The following is a 22307-nucleotide window of genomic DNA, read 5'->3' on the forward strand; positions in this document are numbered from 1 at the left end:
CAACTCCTCTATACAACCTGCTTTATAATATCTACTGATCTTTTTTACGTGCTAGACACTGTTCTAGATTCTGCACATGAATTATATCATTTATTATTTACAACTCTGTGAGTTAGCAGAGTCTTTTTCTAGATGAGAAAACAGATTCAGAGAAGTTATACCACAAGTCCTCTTAGGACTCATCTGTTCGGAGCCCTCCAGTAGGTTCCCCTTCTACTAAGTCAGTCATCGTAATGACCTACAGTGGCCAACCCAATACCTCCCCGAGCTCACCGCCCACTGCCCTTGGCTCTCCTCCCTTTCCACTCTCCTCACTCAAGCTGGCTATTCTTTGAATTCGCCCAGTGCACTCGTACATATCCCTCTGCCTAAGATCTTCCTCCTTCAGGTTTCACTCACATGTCACCTTATTCCAAGTGCAGCCTTTCCTGACATCCTTTAAAATTGTACCCACCCCATTCCCCTTTCTTGTCTCCTCTCCGTAGCTCTGTCACTAACTTACTATATCGTTTTAAATCATCTGTCTCTCCCCACTAAAAGGAGACCAAGGAGGGTTTTTTTGGTTTTTGTTTTGTTTTGTTTTTTTACTGTTTTGCCCATCACTGTGTCTCTTGCACTTGGAACAAAGTACAGGCTCAAAATATACCAGTTGAGTTAAACTTTTGCTCAGGGTTAGAGTGTGAATTGGGTACTGAACCCAGCAGATAATCCCTAACACCATCCTCTTTCCATTACGTCAAATGTGCTAATAATGCCAGAGAAAATGCATGCTCCAGTGAGCTCAATTTTGGAAACAAGGGCCTCACAGGGCTCAAGTTTTGTTTCATAGGTCTCAGAAACACCTGGAACTTTATGGAGCTTTTACAGCTAGCCACATTCATATAACTAAATGTTGAGAATGTGAAGCAAGAAGGCCAGAGCACAGAGTGGACAAAGCAGATGGAGGTGAAAAAGCTACAAAAGGAAACCAAACAGATGACAAAGATAGGCAAAACTCAGTGAAAAGTTGTGAAAGCCAAGAGGTTGGGTAGTCAACAATGTTGGATGATAAAAACCAAAACTGAGGTTAGAAAGTGTAACAGGGGGGCACCTGGGTGGCTTACTTAGTTGAGCATCCAGCTCTTGATTTCAGCTCAGGTTATGATCTCAGGGTCCTGGGATCGAGCCCCACATTGGGACTCTGCACTCATACTCATCGGGGAGTCTGCTTGGGATTCTCCCTCTCCCTCTGCCTCTTCCCAAGCTTGCACTCTGTCTCCTGATGGATAAATATTTTTTTTAAAAAAGCAAATATAACAGGACTTTGTGATTTAGGAAGGCATCAGGATCTCATGAGACTTTATTATGGGAATATCAGAAGCAGTGCCAAACTCAAGTCAGAATGGTGAGATTTATGAGCTCCTTACTTAAGCTGGAGTTGCTTCCTATTTTAAAAAACAAGGCCAAACGCCTAAACATTTATCTTTCAGTGTTATCTCTACCTGAATTTTAGAATCAAATACACTAGTCTACTAACATTTTTCTGCAAAACTAGCAGAGGGAATTTACCTTTTTAAGGCAAACAATTTTGGCATGTTCAGGAGGATATTTAACTGTTATATGACAAATTTCCCTTTACTGGAAACATGACCCCTTAACAATCTAAGTTTTTCCCCTGCCTTAGGGAAAATGACTGGGTTTAACACATTGTGACTGTCCTTCATGAAGTCCAAGGCCTGTGTCCTTTTCCAGAAGATAAACCTGCTCCAAATAAAGTCGTGATTAAAAGTCACGATGGCCCACCATTTCCACTCCAGGAGGAACAATGCCCAGTTGGGCCCACCGAGCTTGGCTATGGATTACAGGCAAATGCCACTCCCACCCCCAGCGCTAAAAGGAGCCCCACCAAGTCAGGGTCCTGATGTGTTCACATTTTGATGTAATCCCACCATTAATAAAGAGCTAATAAGAGTTTGGTTAATATCTAAACACTGCTTAGCATGATCTTAACAGAGAACACAATTAAACCAACAGTAATAACTAAGGTAACTTGATGGATCTCTAAGATTTCTTTTTCAGTTTTTATAAAGAAACAAAGTGAGACCTAGCCCAGAAAAGTTATGATTTTGAAATGTTCTAAAATCGTAAGATCAGTAAAATATCTTATATTACCCGAAACTGGGTATACTCCCAGACACAACTGTATGTCCTTTCTAAATATAAAGTTTACTCTTTATTTTGGTGGTGGCAGGTGTTTATAAAAGTGAGACTGCAGCCAAACAATTCCATTAACCCTTTAAGAAATGTGTAAAATACGCTCATGTGTCTATATGGTCGATGTGAGCAAGGCCACTACTACTACATTCTTAGCAAGATGCAAGGTGGAGTAGTTTTAGTTGTGCATATAAGCCGCAGTTTGCTTGCTTTCTCTTTGGCTCCACTCTGAAGGTCAACTGATACATTTTTTAATTATTCTTGAATTACTGAATTCTTTTTTAGGATTTTTATTTTTTCATTTGACAGAGAGAAAGAGAGCACAAGCAAGGGGAGCGACAGGCAGAGGGGGAGGGAGAAGCACGCTCCCCGCTGAGCAGGGAGCCCCATGCAGGGCTCGATCCCAGGACTCCGGGGTCATGACCTGAGCTGAAGGCAGGCACTTTTTAAATGGCTGAGCCACCCAGGCGCACCTATTGAATTATTCTTGATGAACTCATTACCTAAATACTAAATGATCTCTACATAAAAAGACAGCTTGCTACCCTCATCATATAATTTTTCTAACAAACCATCAGTAATTTCTGGCCTGTGATTCAAGTAATATCTTCACCATAACGTTAAATAAGATTTGAGTTACTGGACTAAAGAAATGCTTTCTAATTAAGCCGCATTATATTCTCGAAGTACCAAAAGACCCTGACAGTCTGAATTTACTGTAATGGAAGATGTTAAATTCTATCTACCAAAAAAGGGTAATGGACTTTTTAAAAAATGACAACAGTAAATATTTAAGAGATTTATTAAAGCATCTTATCACAAAGATGGAAACACATACAAGTTAGAAACATGCAACCAACGTCTTCCACAGTCAAGTTAAAAGGTTATGTATTTTTCCTGTTTTCATAGCTGAAAACTTCAGATCTTATATCCAACTCACTCACCCTGAATATTTAAGTCATTCTTCCTGAAAGTATCCAGGGCAGCAAATAACCAAAATGCAAACTATTATATAAAGAAAGTGCAAAGTTAAAAAAGAAAATGTGTAGAGAATACCCCCATCCCACCCCCCATTAAAGGCAAACAATGGCACTTTGCTCTTGCTTAACCTAGATTGTCTCCAAAAACTATTAAAATGTATAGACTTAACGACAAAAAACAAAAAAAAAACAGACTTTGAACAGATGTCCAAAGAGCTTGTTAGTGTTTGAAAATAAATGCTTCAACAAAGGAAAACGAATTTTATATCAAACAAGTCTGAAGAGCCCTGTACTGCAGCATCTTGTACAATAAACGAGACAAAAAGCTGGTATAGGGTTTATTGACAAAGGCAGGATCTCCTCAGGCAGGTACGTAGGGAGGCGGCGGCTCCTTCTCGGGCAGCTTCACGGCCATTTCATAGGTTGGCAAAACATACTGAAGAGAGAAAAAAATTATATTGACTTAAAGCATCTTTACAATCCTACCTGGAATAATTCAGCTTTCAGATTTTAGCTGAGGAATTTGTGAGCTGAAAAGTTCCTGAGCGTAGAGAGGACTGGTAACTGGAGGTGAGCTGTCTGATCCAAGACTGCTAAAGACAGAGGGATGGAGGGGAGAGGGGCAGAATTTTGCTTCTGAACAGACCCTGAGGCTACCAGGACACCTTGACAGGAAAGGAAGTAGGTGGCACGGCTCTCTCCTCCCCCGCACAGCGTGACTGACAAAGTACCCGTGCCTCAGGGGCTGCAAATCCAGGTTAAGGGCATCACGGAACTACACTAAAGGAAACCTCCAATAAGATGCTGGATCCTGCATTTCATCAGAATCTATAATCAAAGGATCAGGCCCTTCTATCATTTCTTCTAGGGTAAAGGGCACATCTATGCAGGAGTGACATTCCAACCCAAGTGTCTCCAAGTGTGACAGGCTGACCCTACATGGGCCACATACATTCTACATATTGAAAACTGGGAAGAGCTAATACAGCAGCAACTAAAGGGCCCTTGAAGTAGGCCTCCCCACAGACTCACGGAACCCACTGCATTCATCTCCCCACAGAAAAACCAGCTTCCCCTTTTGATCATGTGGATGTTTTTTGAAAGCAACACAAGCTGCACATGACAGTACCCCATCCTTAGAAGTTCCAAAAGCCACGAGCCTGATATGGCTCACACGGCTGCTTCCTGTCTGATCTCCCCTGCAAATGCAACCATCCTGGAGACTCCCTAGGAGTGAAGCTGAACGAGCAGTGCAGGAGGCCCCTCACCCACACACCCAGGTTTCCAAAGGGAAACGCTAAATCTTGCGGATGTAAGCTATCCATGCCCGAACCATACATACGGCATTGAAGAAGAAGTCAAGATCTAGGCTCTTGAGAATAATCAAGAATGGCTACTGAAGATTTCCTATATTAAAACGGTCATTCACCTGCGGGGGTGCTTCAAAGGCAGGGTACACAGCGATCTCTGGCATGTTTCTGTTGTTAATATACTTATAGCAGTTCCAAACACAGTTGATTAGATACACCTGAAAGAGGCAAACAAAATTTCCATATGCTAGAAACTCAACAGACTACCTGCTCTAAAATTAAGGTGGCTTATGCTTTCCCCCACATGTGCTCCATGGAGAAGAGAACATACATCCATTTGAACCTAGCACAGGCCAGGCCCTTTCCCTACCTGCTCACACTTAAATATCACAAGTCTTATTGATAGCATTTTACAGAGAAACCAGAACTAGGGTTTTAATTCAGGTCTGATAACCACTGTGCTGCAAAAGAAATTCTGTCTCTGAACCTTTGGAATTTTAACAGATTTTCAATCAAATCATTGATCTGTTGATCCAAAAACATGATGTTCCTTACACTTAGGAAGGATCCTGGAATTCCAACCACTCTCCGGAAACAAGAGGGAGGACATCCCCCAGAAGTTACCTTTACTACTATGTCAGAACACTGTCCCCTAACAGTGAACTCTAAGGAGAAAAGGCAACAAAAAGGTTTTAGACGAACTGTGTCACAGTCTAACTGGCTGCCCAAACATTTAGTCAGCAACTCACCTTAAAAATGATGAATAAGGCGAAGAACACAAGAACAAGGAAGAGGAGACAGCTGGAGTCCAATGCCAGGAGGTCATCTTTGTAGGGAAAATCGGGCTATTAAAAAAAAAAGGCGGGGGGGGGGGGAAGGGAGGGAGAGGTGAGCAGGCAAAGTAGAGAGGATTTTTAGGGCAGTGAAACTGTTCTGTTTGATACCACAGTGACTACTTTACACACTTGTCCAAACCTACAGAATGTACACCACAAGTGTACCCTCGAGTAAACTATGAACTCTGGGTGATAATGATGTGTCCATGCAGGCCCATCACTTGTAACAAACGGACCACTATGGTTTGGGATGTGGACAGTGGGGGAGGTGGGAGGGCACTTTCCAATTCAGTTTTGCTGTTAACCTAAAACTGCTCTAAACCACGAAGTTTATTAATTAAACACACACACTCATCATTCAGCTATGGCACTTGCACTTCATGATAGTCTAGAGAGCATCTTAAAAATACAAAGAAAAGGCACTGAAGTCAGAACTGATTTCCAATAAAAACTTATAAACAGAATTTAACTCATGGTACCTTTAAGCCTCATCATCATTAATGCATGCCACTGAACACTTAAAACATATTTGAGTACTGCTGTCCAAAGAGAAGAGCTCATCCTCTACTTTTCACTATTCTACATCTTTCTGGCCTTTGGAAAACCACTATCTCCTGTATACAACTGTAGATTTGTCCCTGAGTCACCAAGTCAGGAGGTGCTAAGACTTATCTAAGTTCCATGGGTCATTTAGTCCTATCTCGGGAAATTCATTTTTCTAAAAGCCAGTCATCAGTCTCAATGCTCATCAGAAAGGGGAAAAAGAAGGCACGCCCCTGGTTATAAAAACAGCAAACCTCTGTGATTCACTGCAGACATACTACATTCTACTGCGAAGGGTCAACTTTATTTACTCAAATATTTATTTAGCATTTATCGTGTACAAGGCAATGAGCTGGGTTCCAGAAGGGCATTACGAAAAAATAATTAAGGATTTACAAGCTGGCCAACAGAGAAGGTACTTGCCAGTCTGAGAGACCAAATGAATATAACAGAGGGGAGAAACCACTGGGGTCTGTAAAAGGAATAGCAAAAAAAATTCTAATGTTCTCCTTTAAAGCTCATCTAATTTTTGAAAACATGTTTTTACTGGAAATGTCAACACAAAAGCCCAAATAATTTTTATAAAAAAGCAGCATGCAAAAATCCCAAAGGACCAAAAAAGAAAAAGAAGAAAAGTACCCACACACCAACTCCAAACCCTAGCTAAGTGTCTCCTTGGGACAAAACTGTTCTTTAAGCCTTCATTTATAAATAGAAAGACAAAAACTGAATGGGACCGGTTCATGGGGGAATGCTATAGCTTTTATTCAGGAGGTTTGCAATTTTTCAGCCAGACATGACAAGAGAGATCTAGAATGAGGAAACTTCTGACCACGGCCAACCCGGACACTAGGCCCTGCCCCCAGCTGCTTCTCTCCCACTCATCACTGCTGCTTTGCTTCCCTCCCTTAATCTATGTGCCAGCCACCACGGTCACCTTACAGTCCTCTGACTACACACAGAATGTTCCTTCCCACCTCGAGGGGTCTTTGTGACCTCTGCTTCTGTATCTTCCCTGTCTTAATTCCTACTCAGACTCTTGAGTGCAATTCAAGTCTTGCTGCCAGCCCACATCTGACAGCTCTGTGACATTCACTCGCGCAACCTACCTTCCCTTCACAGCTTTTTACCACAGTTTTAATGGAGTAATTGTCAATTTTCCAATTCCTTCACTAGCAAGTAAGTTCTACTGATGTATCCCAAGAATGCAGCAGAGTGCCTTGCACATAAGAAGCAACCACCAAATGTTTTCTGAACAAATGATAAATTTGTGGTATGCAAGATGGACTATGCAGGAAATCTGGAAGCGGGGAGAAAATTCCTAAAAGACAGCATTTTTTATTTTTTTAATTTTTTTTATTTTTTTAAGATTTTTTATTTGACAGAGAGAGACACAGCGAGAGAGGGAACACAAGCAGGGGGAGTGGGAGAGAGAGAAGCAGGCTCCCCGCTGAGCAGGGAGCCCGATGCAGGGCTTGATCCCAGGACCCTGAGATCATGACCTGAGCCGAAGGCAGACACTTAACGACTGAGCCACCCAGGCGCCCCAAGACAGCATTTTTTAAATGAACTTTTATTTTTCTGGACTCCATGCCTCCTTCCAGATCTTACTCCAGCCCAGAAGGTTCCCTGCCGCTTCATCATACAGCACTAATCTAAGCTCCGCACTTAATGGTGCAGTGGACAGTTCCAGTTCGTTATCACAGATAACCTCTTAACTCCCCCAATCCATGGGCTGCTCCTCAGAGAGAGGGAAGCTATGTTTGTACCTACACTATTCACCAACGATTTGCCTCAAATAGAGTGAAGGATACAGTAAGCATTCAAGTATTAGCTATGGATGCCTACAAAGAAAAAAGGGGTTAGAGCAACAAGAGCATCCAGCGTCCGTATGGAAGCAAGCTATTGGGAGCGACAGCGCACACCCCAATGAGAGCGGCCCACCCAGCGCCTTCCCTGAGAGCTCCTTCCCTGAGAGCCTCGCCCCGCCCCTTCCCTGAAAGCTCCTTCCCTGAGAGCCCCACCCAGGGCCTTCCCTGAGAGCTCCTTCCCTGAGAGCCTCGCCCCGCCCCGCCCCTTCCCTGAGAGCTCCTTCCCTGAGAGCCCCACCCAGGGCCTTCCCTGAGAGCTCCTTCCCTGAGAGCCTCGCCCCGCCCCGCCCCTTCCCTGAGAGCTCCTTCCCTGAGAGCCCCACCCAGGGCCTTCCCTGAGAGCTCCTTCCCTGAGAGCCTCGCCCCGCCCCTTCCCTGAGAGCTCCTTCCCTGAGAGCCTCGCCCCGCCCCTTCCCTGAGAGCTCCTTCCCTGAGAGCCTCGCCCCGCCCCTTCCCTGAGAGCACCTTCCCTGAGAGCCCCGCCCAGCGCCTTCCCTGAGAGCTCCTTCCCTGAAAGCTCCTTCCCTGAGAGCCTCGCCCCGCCCCCTCCCTGAGAGCTCCTTCCCTGAGAGCCTCGCCCCGCCCCTTCCCTGAGAGCCCCGCCCAGCGCCTTCCCTGAGAGCTCCTTCCCTGAAAGCTCCTTCCCTGAGAGCCTCGCCCCGCCCCCTCCCTGAGAGCTCCTTCCCTGAGAGCCCCGCCCAGCGTCTCAGCGTCCAACCGCCAGAGGGGTGAACGGAGTCTGTGGGCATCCTTGCTTTACCGCACTTTATTTTGTGCATCCGTTAGCAAGGTGTGCCCTTGGGTATCAGAAAAGACTAAGAAGATTATTTGGGGGGTCTGGGAATAAACATTTACAACATTTCTGCTTAAATAAGATTTCACAGGAATGCTCTACTTTTGAAGAGAGGGAGAAACCTCTAGAGCCAAATTATTATACCACTAGTATACTCAAAACAAAAGTTGAACTACTTCTTACGTTCTATGATATCCATCTTTAGAGACTTTTAACCCTGGAATATTCAAATGGTACTAGTTAGAGGATATTCTACCTGTATCTTACTGGTTTCAACATGGTAATTAACAGAAGTAATAATTATTTTAAAACACTTTAAAGAAGTAGGTAGATTAAAATAAAATAAAAATAGTACCTAAAGCTGACTCAAATTTTCTATTTAAATATTTTACTTAAAATAAAGAAAAAAGGTTTAATTAGCATACACACTTACTAATTGATCCAGATACTCTTTGATTCTTGGCAAGTAAGTGAGAGAACTGATAGCAACCAGGCAACTGAGAACGAAGTCAAAAAGCCGGTAACATAAGAATGGAATCAGCCAACCCACTTGATACTGAAGACAAAAAATAACAACCACAACATCACAACATAAATATGAAATTATTAAGTACCACTCAGTAAAGGTCAAACTCTAAAAGTCGAAAATATAGAATACTTACAGAAATTGCTCCATATACCAGCATTGAACTGATTATAAACATAAGAACAGAGATGGCAAAAAGAACACAGGCATTATCTAAGAAAACAAAAACAAAAATCTAATTAAGCTACTTACATAACAAACATAACAAAAAGAACAAAACTCTTCATGACAAAATGATGTTTTAAAGCTAGCTTAAAAAATGAGTATTTTCAAGATTGGCTATGAAAAAATCTAAGACCAAGCGTGTTAAAAAAAAAAATCTGTCTCAGCATTAAGTAATGACATTTGACGAACTCACGCCTTTGTTTTTGTTTATTAAATTGGCTACAACTCACTGACTTTTATCATCAACCAGTCACTCAGCTAAAGAGACAGATCTCTGCCCAGAGTCTGAAGGTGTGCAAACAGAGAATTATAATCCAATGTGGCAAAGTGCTACAACAGAAGCAGAAACAATTAGCTTTCCCGGGGGAATCAGGAAAAAAATACGAAATGACACAAGTTGGGTCTTGTGAGCAAAGCAGGGTTCCACACGAGGGAAAAGCTGGTATTTGTTTGAAAGACACAAATATATTAAATACAGAGCATTACAGCTGCCCCCTCTAACCTCAGATAAACTACACAATCAGAAATTCAAGGTTCTCCATTAACCTCCTCTCCCTCATCCCAACATGTGAACTCGCTGCTCCCCATCCCCTCTTCATGATTTCTCCGATACTTTACAGGCCTTTTCTTTGTTCCCCACCTCCTTCTCAGGTTGTCCCCTTCCTCTACATTATTCAAGTTCATTAATTGCCTCACAAAACACCAGAGTAATCTCAACAATATTAAGTCACACACGACTTGAGTTTCTTAGCACAGATTTAAAGTTAATTCTTTGACTCTGGATAGAGATTAAGAACCAGAAGGGTGCTAATAATAACGGCTGTTTGAAAAATTGCCGAACATTCCCACTATTAGATAAATGTCATGTACCATCTTGTCACTTAGCAGTACAAACATCATCAATATCTGGCACTATATTAGGTAAGAAGAGCCCTCTTTAAATTTTTCTAGAGGATAGAGAATATCCTCTAGATGCCCTATAGCCAAATAGGGGAGAAATGGGATGACAGGTGAAAAATACATATATAATACCGAGAACAAGAGATGCTCCAGTATTTGTGAGTCAATAAAGCAAACAAAATATGAGGGCTAAATACCCAGATGTGAACCTCCGGTTTCCAGCCACCACCACATTTAAGAACTTTCTCCAGGGGGCCCCAAGTGTTCACCCATTACCAACGTGAATATAAAGTTAAATTCATATTTGAAAAACAGCTTGTATATTTTGCAGAAGCATTTCATATACATTGAATGTTGTATTCTGTTTAGCTGATTAAAAATAACCATGAACCTTATTATTTAAAATCAACCAGCAGGCCAGGGCATCTGGGTGGCTCAGACGGTTAAGTAAGTGTCTGCCTTCGGCTCAGGTCATAATCTCAGGGTCCTGGGATGGAGCCCCGCGTTGGGCTCCCTGCTAAGCGGAGAGTCTGCTTCTCCCTCTCCCTCTGCCCCTCCGCCAGCTTGTGCGTGCTCTCTCTCCCCCTCAAAAAAATAATCTTGGGGCACCTGGGTGGCTCAGTCATTAAGCGTCTGCCTTCGGCTCAGGTCATGATCCCAGGGTCCTGGATGGAGCCCAGCAAGCCCCGCATCGGGCTCTCTGCTCAGCAGGAAGCCTGCTTCTCCCTCTCCCACTCCCCCTGCTTGTGTTCCCTCTCTCACTCTTTCTGTCAAATAAATAACCTTTAAAAAAATAAAAAAAATAAATAAAGGCTATAAAAAAATAAATAAATAAAATCCGCTGGCAGGCCAATGATCAGAACTTAACTTGCCATTATAACACTGGGTCATGGGAAAATCAACTTTCCACCTGCAAAGAGACACAAAAACTACCATATGACCAAGTGCTATGCATTTTTATATTCTGTCAAGAATAGGGGGCTTTGGCAGAATTATAATCAACACTAGTATGATAACGAATACATCTGCTTCTCTCTACAGCAGGCACAGTGCTCACAGACCGTTCAGGAAACCCGTGACTCCATCCCTGCAGCTCTAGCCAAGGCAGCCAGTTGTACAGACCTACAAGAATGTCAATAACCATAAATCTTTTCCTACACCTTGATTTTAAGAGAAACACATGCTGACACTGCATGCTGAAAAAATGCTGACATCAGGTTTTGCATAATTTTACAGCCTAAAGTACCAAAAATAGCCATTAAAAACTAACGTTTTATTCATTATTGTATTTTGGTTTTTAAACAGAAATAGACTAACTTGGGAAGAAAAAACAAACACCAGGAGGGATGTTTCTAGTATGTTCTTGGTATCTCTTTTATCGCATTTAACAACAGAATTAAAGGATTATATATATCTGAATAGACAATCAGTAGACTCATTTAAAAAGCACTTGAACACAGTTTAAACAACTGTTAGTGTTTTCATACTATCATGTCAACAGATGGCCACAAAACTCTACTTGAATCCTAGAAACAGCAGTTAGCCCTGTAGACAGTGAGTGAATTATGTGAATTAACAACCAAATTTGTTTTAAAAACCACTTGATAAATTTATCAGAGAAGATCATAAATGTAATGAAGCTCAAGAATTTATAATAAAAGCTAATAAACCTAAAAATAACTTAAGATCCTGTAACATTATAAATACACACGAGTACTCAGGACATTTTTCTGAAGTGATATTTTAAACATGCAAAAAACTTTGCACTGAAAATTTGAGGCATAATTTTCTGTTCAAATATTAAATTTCTAACATTTATAAAATAAAATCTTTTTTATTTTTTATTTATTATTTATTTGAGGGAGAGAGAGAGAGAGATCATGAGCAGGGGGGGAGGGTAGAGGGAGTAGCAGACTCCCCGCTGAGCAGGGAGCCAGATGCAGGACTTGATCCCAGGACCCTGGGATCATGACCAGAGGTGAAGGGAGACACTTAATGGACTGAGCCACCCAGGTGCCCAATATAAAATCTTTTTTTTTTTTTTTAAGATTTTATTTATTTATTTGACAGAGAGAGACACAGTGAAAGAGGGAACACAAGCAGGGGGAGTGGGAGAGGGAGAAGCAGGCTTCCTGCCGAGCAGGGTGCCCGATACGGGGCTCGATCCCAGCACCCTGGGATCATGACCTGAGCTGAAGGCAGACACTTAACGACTGAGCCACCCAGGCGCCCCCCAATATAAAATCTTAACTAGAATCTTTCTGCACCTGTATTTCAGAGAAAGCAAGATAATGAAAATGCTATCAGAGAATAAACAGGTTTAAAAAAGCAATTTCCATGAATGTCTTCTATTTTTAACTCCAATATCGTCTTTCTTCATCTAAATGATTGAAATATATTTAGAACTGTGACCCTCGGCAAAAGGTATCAGCAAATATTCCAATAATTCATATTTCCTATTTTCCTGTAAGCCTATTTGCTCCCATCCTCTACTACACTTGCCAGCTGACCTTAAAGGCTTACAAGTCTTTTTGTAATTTCTTCTTCTCTCCACAGCACTGATAAGAATCAAGGTATACAATGTACATTTCTCAAAAAATCTTCTGGTAGTCCTTAACATTTTCTGGCCAGAAGTGCTCAATTACAATTCTCACTGAGTATCTTTGAAAAACCCACAAAAACACTTTTACGCCTCAGCAAGTAGAGTAACTTAAATACAATTTAATCAATCCTCTAAATAATCTCTGTGTTGTGTGTGTGTGTGTGTGTGTGTGTGTGATGAGCAGGAGGTATTTCCAACTAAAAACATACCAGCCATTCTCTCCAACGAATAGTAATTGCCAATGACTTCATACTGAATGTTGACAGCTGGCAAGGAGTTTGGATGAGTTACTTCCACAGTCAGCAAAACTGCCATCAACAGGTTTACCACCTGTGAAAGATAAGATGTTATCCATTATATTATTAATCAGGAAACAGTCCTCACCACAATCTTCAGAGGTCTTCCCATGTTTAACCTGTTTTACTTGGAGTAACAAAGACAGAAAACAGTAGCAGACTACCTATAGATAAAATATGCAATACCACCCTAAAAGTCAGTATTTCTTAAAGTATAAACTTAAACATGACTGAACCTATGTTAATAAATGGCAAAACAATTAAAAGGAATCATTACAAATTGTTTGTGTTCAGTCATGTATTTATTCATACACCAATCTCAGAATTCCTGGGCTTGAAGAAACTACAGTTCATCCAATATACTTATCCATCAGATACATATAATAGCCATCAGTTAAGTAAATAGTGATCCATCAGATAAGCCTGACACTCCTCTACAGTATGTCCTATCTAATGATAGAAAACTATTTCATTTCCTCTTAGGCCTGACTCAAATGCTTAAAAGACTTTCCAAGATTTTAACTAGCTCACTTTGACTTTTGCCTACTGTCCTTAATTCTACCTTTTGAAATAATGTGCTCCCCTTTTTGAGTAAGTGCACCTCTAACACCTAAGGGGAGCTGACACAGGCCGTCAAATAATCTTTTCTAGAATAAACATTCAGGTACTTCCACCATTTCTCTAATGGTTTAACACTGTCCAGCTACCTCACTACCTCCTTCTGCTCTCCTCTATACACACACTCCAGTTTGTTGGACATATCATGAAAATGAGGTAAGATCAGCCTGGTCAGAGCACACAGGGATCTCAGTTCCTACAGTCTAAGTTAACAAATTTCAACTAGCACAGCCTGAAATCGTACTGGCTTCATAAATTTTTTGAATGTCGTGTCAGAGTAACTCCCACCCTTAATTCTTTTCACACTTGATCCTGCTAAGTTACCACCTGAACCTGTACAGTTAGATTCAGAGGCCCAAGCATAAGCCCTTATACATTTGCAATGGAATTTCACCGTATATATTCTTGCCTGTCAAGATGTTCTGGATCTAGATTCGGAATACCCTACAGATTTCCTATCTCTTTTAGCTTTCATTATTTGAAAATATGGTCGGCATGTAATCAGTATCTCCATCTCAGTCACTAGTAAAGGAGAACTGGGCCAATCACAGGAGCTGTCAGAGGTTGTCCTCTTCCCATTAACCAGCAATCTTTGAATAAAATTCTTTATCACTTTCAGAAAAACATCTTGAGTCTTTGTCAAACTTCTTGCCGAAATTCCATCATAATATCTGGTGAATTTTCCTAATTTACCAAGGTTGTAACTCTATTTCAAGAAGCAATTATTTATGCCTCCAGTGGTTAGTGAATCCCTGCAGTAGCCCAGGAGGCACCCTTCCCTGAGGTGCTCAAAAACAGTCCCGTTAATGATTCAATACAGAAAACCACCTAGGACTGGACTTAGGCTTCCCTATCTAAAAGTTCACAGAACCTGTCCTCTTCCTTTTGTGAAAATCTGAATATTTGGTATTTTTAAGAAACATTAGAGCCTTATCATCAACAGTACTTTAAACAAACTCTGTTAGGTAGCTCTCTCCTGTTTGTCCTGAATGAAAAATAACAGCTTCTCAATTGAAGGCACTTCACATTCTCTAAGACAAGCAACCCAAGTTTTATCATTCAGTAAGATTAGGAGATCTAAACAATGTCACAATACCAAATTCAGAATCAACTGACATTTACTGAGGATATACTATATACCAGGCATATTCACATATATTACTTCACTCACTCCTCACAACAACCTGGTGAAGAAAATATTACTAAAGCCCATTTGCAGACGAGAAAACTAAGTTTCAGCAAGTGAAATAACTTGTGGTAAGTTCACTGATATGGTAGAGGAGAAAGCTAGGATACAAACCTGTTTCTTTTTAGGACAACCTGCTTCGGAGCACCACATGATTACTCATACCCATTCCTAAGCAACTCCTGTTTTGAGGTCTCTCCAGAAGAAACTATTATCTAAGGTTATAAGATGTTTATACTTTACTGTCCAAGTAAAGATGTTCAGTAACACGCAATGCTCAAAAGCAAGGTACTTTATCCTCCAACTCCTGAAAGGTCTTACAAAGGACAATCATACTTGCAAGGGTGGCTCCCTGGTTGAAGCCTGATTTTTTCCATCTTCATTGCAATGGGTTTTGGCTACCGAGTATGAGTAGTTCATCCAACTAGGTGAATTAATTATTGAGCAATTAGAGATATCTATACCTAAACCTTATAGATTCTGTGTACGAAAATCAGTCTGAAATCAATTCAGCAAATTATTCTTTGCTAACCACAATATAGTCATAGTTAAAAAAGCTCTGCACAGTACAGAAAAAACATTCTCATATCAAGAAAAACAAACTCAATGACTAAATGAAGGAAATGACACAACCAAAAATATTTAGGAGTTTAATTTTCCCTTCCTAAATATTTTTATTGCACGTAGGACTTATAACATCTATTTTCTCTTACATGGATAAGCCAGATTCATCCACTATTATCTTCTTGTAGAATTAGTGACAATTCAAATTTCACTTCACTGTCACAACCCTGAGTATTAAACAAAAATCACAGCTCTAATCAAAAGGACCAAGAAATGAAAAAATAAATTGCAGTGTTACTTCTTTAAAGCTCACACAATTCGAATCTTCACTGAGTTAATTATATTCCATTAGATCACTATATTTCATTAGAACTTCACCTTACATTTTAAAGTATTAACCTGGAAAATCCATCCTTGTGATCTTAAACTGAGCACCCATCCTGTGCTCCTATTCCAGTCCTGTGCTATTTACTTTTGATTACAGTCGATATTTCTACTAAGTTCCACAGAGCATTTAAAAAAAAAAAAAATCAATTTTACAGCCTTACAATATAAAATTTGATACAAAATTTCTCTGAAAAGAGCAAGTAGTTTAATTATATTTCAGAATCTTTATTCCCAATTGATTTTTTTCATTTATTCAGGAAATAAAACAAAAATGTAATTACAATAATGATTAACTTCTAAACCTCACAATATGGAGGTACAGAATACAGTAAATATGTCAATGGTATGGACTATGGACATACCATTCAATGTGGAAGGAGTCCTGTAAATTTACTGGGTCAAATATGGTTTGCATTATTTTTGCAAGCCTTTTGCACACCTTGTATAAGTAAACAAACAATTACAAAAACCAGATGTGTAGATTTTACTTGTTACAGTTATCAGACCCATGAAGTACTCAGCCTCCAGAAAGGAATTCCTCTTTGCTTTCTCATCTCACTGCCACACCCATCCCAGAACATTCTCTGGGAGCTGGTTTTTGTTTTAAGTCATTATTCTTTAGGTTCCCACGGATTCTGCCACAACTCAGTATCTGCTGAGACTATAATTAAAAGAATGTACGTGCTTCAGGGCATCCTGATAAGGGTCTCACAGGCAGACAGGCTCCACTCGGAGCGACTCAGTGAAGCACTCTCAGCAGGTAAAGATCAAAATAGCCAACCTCTAAAAATTGTTAAGTGTTTCACATACATATAAACTTTGTTGTTTACTGGTACGTGCAGTTACAAATGAGTTATTCCTACTACTTTTGGGAGGAGACAATTTTACAAACGTCTAATGAACACTTCAAATGTTAATTAACAAGCTAGCTACTACACACATTTTATAGAGTAAGACCTATCATCTTTTTCCCTCAAGAGAACATCTTGTGGAGGAGAAAAATAAAAAGATAATCATTCGTAATCGTGTAATAAGTACTATTTAATGAGCACATACAAGTGGTATGTAGGAACTTTTCTAGGTACACAGTGAGGAAATCAGATATCTCTGGCTGGGAAACAAGAAAAGCTTCACCAAGAAAACATCTGAGCTAACCATTAAAAAATTAAACGGAATTGGCAAAATGTTGTTATTAGTCACAGTTGGGTGATGAGTAAATGGGAGATGTTAATGCTATCTCGCTATTCTTTATATTTGACATTTTCTTTAAAAAAGTTTTTAAAAAGTGACTTGGGGGAGGGGGGAGAAGAGATAGCACATGCAAAAGTACTGAGGCACACAAAAAAAAGTGTTTGAGGAAGAATATTAACTTGGAAATATAAACAAGCTTTACTCTTATTTAAAGAAACCAGGAATGAGGTCTGGAAAGGAATAGAGCTTGAGGAAAGCTGTCTTCACTTCTCTCCCAGCTATAAACTCCAGATTGTTTATGCCTGAGACATTCATTAAAAATTAGCCACATATTAAGTCTTTCCAAGACCTAAAATTATTACAAATGCTCAAAATGTATTCTTGTAACAACATCAATCATGAATGAGGACAGTCCTATAGCCCACTTGTACGCCTATTTTCAATTATTCAATGAACATTTGAACTTACACTATGTAACAAACTTGTCTGAAATCATCTGGCTAAATAACAGAGAAAACAATTTAAGGAATGCCAGAATTTAAACTAGAGCTCATTCTGAAATTTTGTATCCCTTAACCGGGGATTATGCTTCTTTCCAATCTAAAACGCCAAAAGCTAACACTTCAGGGCTGGTACCTCTCTGGTGCATAAAACTGGCTCCAGCTTCTCTATGTCCTACTGCACTACTTAATACCATAGAATACTTTAGAACACAGTGTTAGACTGGCCTCAACACTAGACCAGTTGCCAGAAAGCAATGACACTGTATCAGATTGACTGACTGATACAGTGTCTTGGCCCAGCAGGAGGGAGGGCTGCCCCCATCATCCCAGGTTTCAAACAGCACAGAGGCAATCTAAAGAAGATCATAAATAACCTCCCACCTGAAATTGAGGAAGGGAGGAAGAGGGAAGTGGCATTCTACCTCACTCAATCCCTTATTACTTCTGTCTTAGTAAAGAAGTTTCCAGCAACAAAATACACTGCTTGGACAAGTCCTCTTTGTTTAGAGGTATTATACTACACTTTCGTGTAGGTGGCCTTGTTCTCTAAAAGGTTACATGCCTTCCCAATTGGCAGAAATTGTGTTTTTTTATATTGCTGTGGTACTGAAGCTACACTTTTGAAAGTCACCAACAAAACCAATGGCCTTTTCCCAGTCCTTCATCCAATTAGAATCTGATGTTACTGATCACCTTCTCCTCTTGTCACTGTACCGTTTCATTTTCGTATACGTGCTCTAAAAATCTCTAATACCGTATCTTAAGGGCAGATACCACTTTCAAGACAAGAAACATCTGAGAGCCTTTGTGTGGCAGGTAATAGAAATAGAAAAGATAACAACAAACGGTCCCTGTAATTTATTCTTTTTGTATGTCCACTAAAGCCTTTTACATTGCAAATGATCAGTAAATCCCTTATATAAGACAGACGAATTGATTTTAGCAGTTTATAATGCTCTGCTAACCCAAAAGTCCATGCAACGGAAGAACAGGTATGGCCTCCTTCTAAAATTGTGAAAACTGAAGCAGGGGAAAAGGAAGAGATGTAAAATGTTTTCACATCAAGTGCCTCCAATGGAAAATAAATGCCCTTACTAAAGTTTTTCTCCCTGCGTTTTGGGTTTTGCTGTATATAACTCGTATTTTTCCCTGCTATTCCTTTCATTTTTATGAGCAGAGCCCACAGCATCAAAAAAAAAAAAAAAAAATCTGCCTAGAAAAGACTGGAAAGAAATACAGCCAATAATATTCAGATGGTTGAAACTGGGATGGTGTTTATTTCCTTCTTGAGAAGGAGTTAGAAATCCTTTGTTCTGTGAATGGAGAGAAGGATCTGAGAAGAAATGGGAAGATTAGGTTTGCAGGCAAGAGTCCCAGCTGATGGACACAACTTCTCAGTTCAGTAGGAGGGGAGGTCATCTTCTCAAGATGAGGGAGGCAGGGTCGAGTAAGAGGCTTGAGGACCCTAAAGATTTGAATGATTCATTTAGGGGAATGGAAGGCAAAACTAAGGACAAACAAAAGAAACTGAAGACCCAGATCCTTAGCAAAATGGAGGAGAAAAGGAAGTTAGAAATACTGCTATTGCCATTAACTGACTAATGTCTAATATCACAAATCAGCTAAAATATAAAACAAAAGAGAATTTTTGAGGGGAAATCTGATATTATACCAATAAGATGATGTTTCTGAATATGAAAGTACAGAAAATACTAAAATAAATTTAGAAACAAGCAAATAAGCCTACACATTCAAGTTTTGTTGTTTTTAATGTACACCAATAAAGCAAAACAGGGCGGTCAGAAATAATCCCCGATCAGTAGTAGTCTCCTGGGGGTCGGCCATGAAACAGTATCTGCCTAACTAAGATTATTCTCATCTGGTGTTTGTTCAAATGGTAATGACTTCAAGGCACTGGGTAAAGAAGTAATGGTAACAGAGAAAGGCAAAAAGAATGTGATAAAGCTTTTCCTTTTTTGTTTTTTGTAGTTCACGCAAGTTAACAGAAACCATACAGTATCACTAATGCCACAACCCTCCAAACCAAAACAACCCCACAAAAACAACCAATTACAAAGTCACTAGTGAAAGCAGCCAATGAAGTCAACAATATGAGAAGTTTGTCAAAGCTTCAGTAAAGTCATTATTATAGCCTAAAGCTATCCCAACAGTCATAAATTAGCTTCAATGTGTAGATACTGGAGATGGTGGTAAGAAATCACAAAAGTATTACTGGTGAACCACCAATCAATAACACTGTCAACTTGGTTATGACATAGAATTACACAGATCTTGGAACCCAGGAAATGCCAGTGTATGTGGCCAGAATAGAGAAGGCTCTCAATAAAGGTCTCCTAAAAAACGGAATAAAAAGCGTCTAATGGGCAGGGGGTAGTTGCACCAGGAAAAGGCCGATCGAGTGTAAATCCTGGCAAAAAGGTACGGCCTCCGAGACAATCTCCAGATTTACAACAGAGGCCTTTCTGCCTGCATCACAAACACACCGTAACAAATAAAGTCCAGGAACCACAGGCAACTGCGTTACAGCTGGATCTTTCGATTTCCTTCCAGGTAAGACAATGTCGAAACTCGGCTGCATTTCTCAAGGTCTACTCCTAATTGTTTTGTAGGGAAAAAAACTCCAGGGAACATAAGTGGAAGAGTGTTCTTTCTGATCACGGAACTACAAAAAGGACCGAAATCAGGTAGTTTCCAGAACTCCCCACCAAATCCCAGTATCCTCAACTCTCCCACCTACCCCTATTCTCCATGCCCCCCTCGCCCGCCCACAACGCCCCCGCTTCTCCCCACCTCGATTTTCTCCTCTACTTGGAGCCGAGGAACAATCTCCCCATTCCTACCCACCCCCACTCCGATTCCTGGCCACAGTCCCCTCCCTCAAAGTTACAGCACCCTAAAAAGAGGCTCCCTTATGCCTTCTCGCCCCACCCAAGACCCCGTTTTCAGTCCCACCCCCTCCCAGTGAACACTCCCTTCATTTCAGACCTGGCTCCCCCACTTCCCGCTCATGCGCATTCCCCTGGGCCCCAACCCTCCAGCCCCGCCCGCCCTTACCATGTACCAGGTCCCCAGGATGATCGTCCCGGTGCGGACATGGCAACAGCCGCAGCACCGGGTGCTGTAGAACCGGTCGCTGCGGCTCCGTTTGAAAGTCATGGACACCATCGGGAATCTCACAACCTTCGTTCTAGGATGTGCCCCTGACAAACGCTTTCCGCCCAGAAGTCGAACCCAGATAGCTCTGCCACAGTCTCCAAAACCAACCGACGCGTCTTCTAGCCCGCCCCCGGCCCGGGCCCCAGCCAGCTCCTTGCACCTGCGCACTGAGTGCCGAGCGCCGCTCTCGCGCGACCTCGGTTTACCGGGGTGGACTCGGCCCCTGATTGGGAAAACTTGGAGATTGACAAGACGTCACGCCCAATCAGAAGTGCGAGTCCCTTTAGCGCTAAAGGATCCCCGCCTCTTACGCGAGGGCAAGGGCTGGCTCGAAGGCCTAGAAAGGTTCGGGGTAACCTGGTAGTTTACCATCCCTGGGGCGAGAGCGGCAAGAAAAGAGGCATTTAATGCGTAGAGGCAGAGACGAGATAGGATGGTGGCAGAAAACGGGCATGAAGGACTTTTTTGAGTGATGTCTGCCACGTTCTGCTCTGGAGGCGTCACGGGACTGCGACTGCTCACGTGACCTTTGCGCGCTGCTCGATTATTTGGCTGGCCGGGGGCGGTGCCAGGGGGAAAGGGGCGTTGCTAGTCCCCGCCCGGGGGCCTTCGTCACTGCGGGAGAGGAAACTGGGGGCTTGTCGGAGGGGATAGGCTTAGGTTTCCACACTCCCTCGCTCTGCGGGCTTTTTGGTGGGAGCAAAGAAATAACACCTAACTCAGGCAACTAAGAGGATTGAGGAAAACAGAAGCAAGATAAAGTGGAAGAACTGCTTGGTTGCTGGGTTTATACAGATAAGAGTGAGCTTTACTGGGAAAAATTGTGAAGCTCATTAAAATGGACCAGAAGACTACTGGGTGCCTTCAGTGAAAAACCAGCCATAGTCTGACACCCCTTTCTGGGTATCCTGATTGTATATGGGCTGTCCACCTTTCTTTGTAGAACTCTGTACAGCTCTATTGTAGGTAACGAATACCAAGAGGAAATACTCCTGTCCGTTGAACTTGACATTGAATCTTACCGCTCCTCAGAAAAAGGCATTTTGCTTCTATTTGCAAATTCATCTTCCATTCACAATTTAACAATATGAGTACTTTAAACTCTCCTTTTAAACTGGTTCTGATATGTTACTGGTTTCCTCATTAAGTGAGTAAATAAAATCTGACACGTGTTCATTTTGTATTTGTACGAGACTTAAGGCTTTTACCTTTTTTAAAAAATACATGGTTTGGGCTCCTGGGTGGCTCAGATGGTTGGGCGTCTGCTTTCGGCTCAGGTCATGATCCCGGGGTCCTGGAATCGAGTCCCGCATCAGGCTCCCTGCTCCTTGGGGAGCCTGCTTCTCCCTCTGTCTCTCATGAATAAATAAATAAAGTCTTATAAAAAAATACATGGTTTAACTCTTTGGCAAGTACATTACCTTTTAGGGAATAGAAAGGCCTTCCTCTCAAGTATATTCTTAGATGGAGACCCCAGTGGATTCAGAGTAAAGGTTAGTGCACTGATACGGCTTCAGTGAACACTGCTTGAAGTTACATGTTGATTTGTTGATTATTTCGCCACTAAAATGTAAATTCTAGAAAAGCAGAGACTTTGTTTACTTCT

General features: G+C 41.3%; 1 protein-coding gene across 1 annotated transcript; it reads right to left on the bottom strand.

The window, feature by feature from the left end:
• Window positions 1-2979: 2979 nt before the first annotated feature.
• Window positions 2980-20864, bottom strand: LAPTM4A (lysosomal protein transmembrane 4 alpha). The gene is made up of 7 exons (XM_036112990.2): window positions 20600-20864; window positions 12989-13109; window positions 9189-9265; window positions 8960-9082; window positions 5233-5328; window positions 4603-4701; window positions 2980-3609 (listed from the first exon to the last, which is right to left on the bottom strand). The coding sequence occupies exons 1-7, from the start codon at window positions 20708-20710 to the stop codon at window positions 3535-3537; spliced, it is 702 nt and encodes a 233-aa protein (XP_035968883.1). The 5' UTR covers window positions 20711-20864; the 3' UTR covers window positions 2980-3534.
• Between the last annotated feature and the right edge of the window lie 1443 nt (window positions 20865-22307).

The sequence above is a fragment of the Halichoerus grypus genome, chromosome 10 (assembly GCF_964656455.1).
Source record: "Halichoerus grypus chromosome 10, mHalGry1.hap1.1, whole genome shotgun sequence".
Classification (NCBI taxonomy): domain Eukaryota; kingdom Metazoa; phylum Chordata; class Mammalia; order Carnivora; family Phocidae; genus Halichoerus; species Halichoerus grypus.

What these genes read in the sequence shown, in the direction of transcription:
- LAPTM4A (XM_036112990.2), bottom strand. Translation starts at nt 20,710, where the DNA reads ATGGTGTCCATGACTTTCAAACGGAGCCGCAGCGACCGGTTCTACAGC. An exon ending in TCCTGGGGACCTGGTACATG is followed by an intron (nt 13,110 to 20,599) that starts GTAAGGGCGGGC and finishes TATCTTTCACAG; the next exon opens with GTGGTAAACCTGTTGATGGC. An exon ending in AAGAGTATCTGGATCAATTA is followed by an intron (nt 5,329 to 8,959) that starts GTAAGTGTGTAT and finishes TTTTTTTAATAG; the next exon opens with CCCGATTTTCCCTACAAAGA.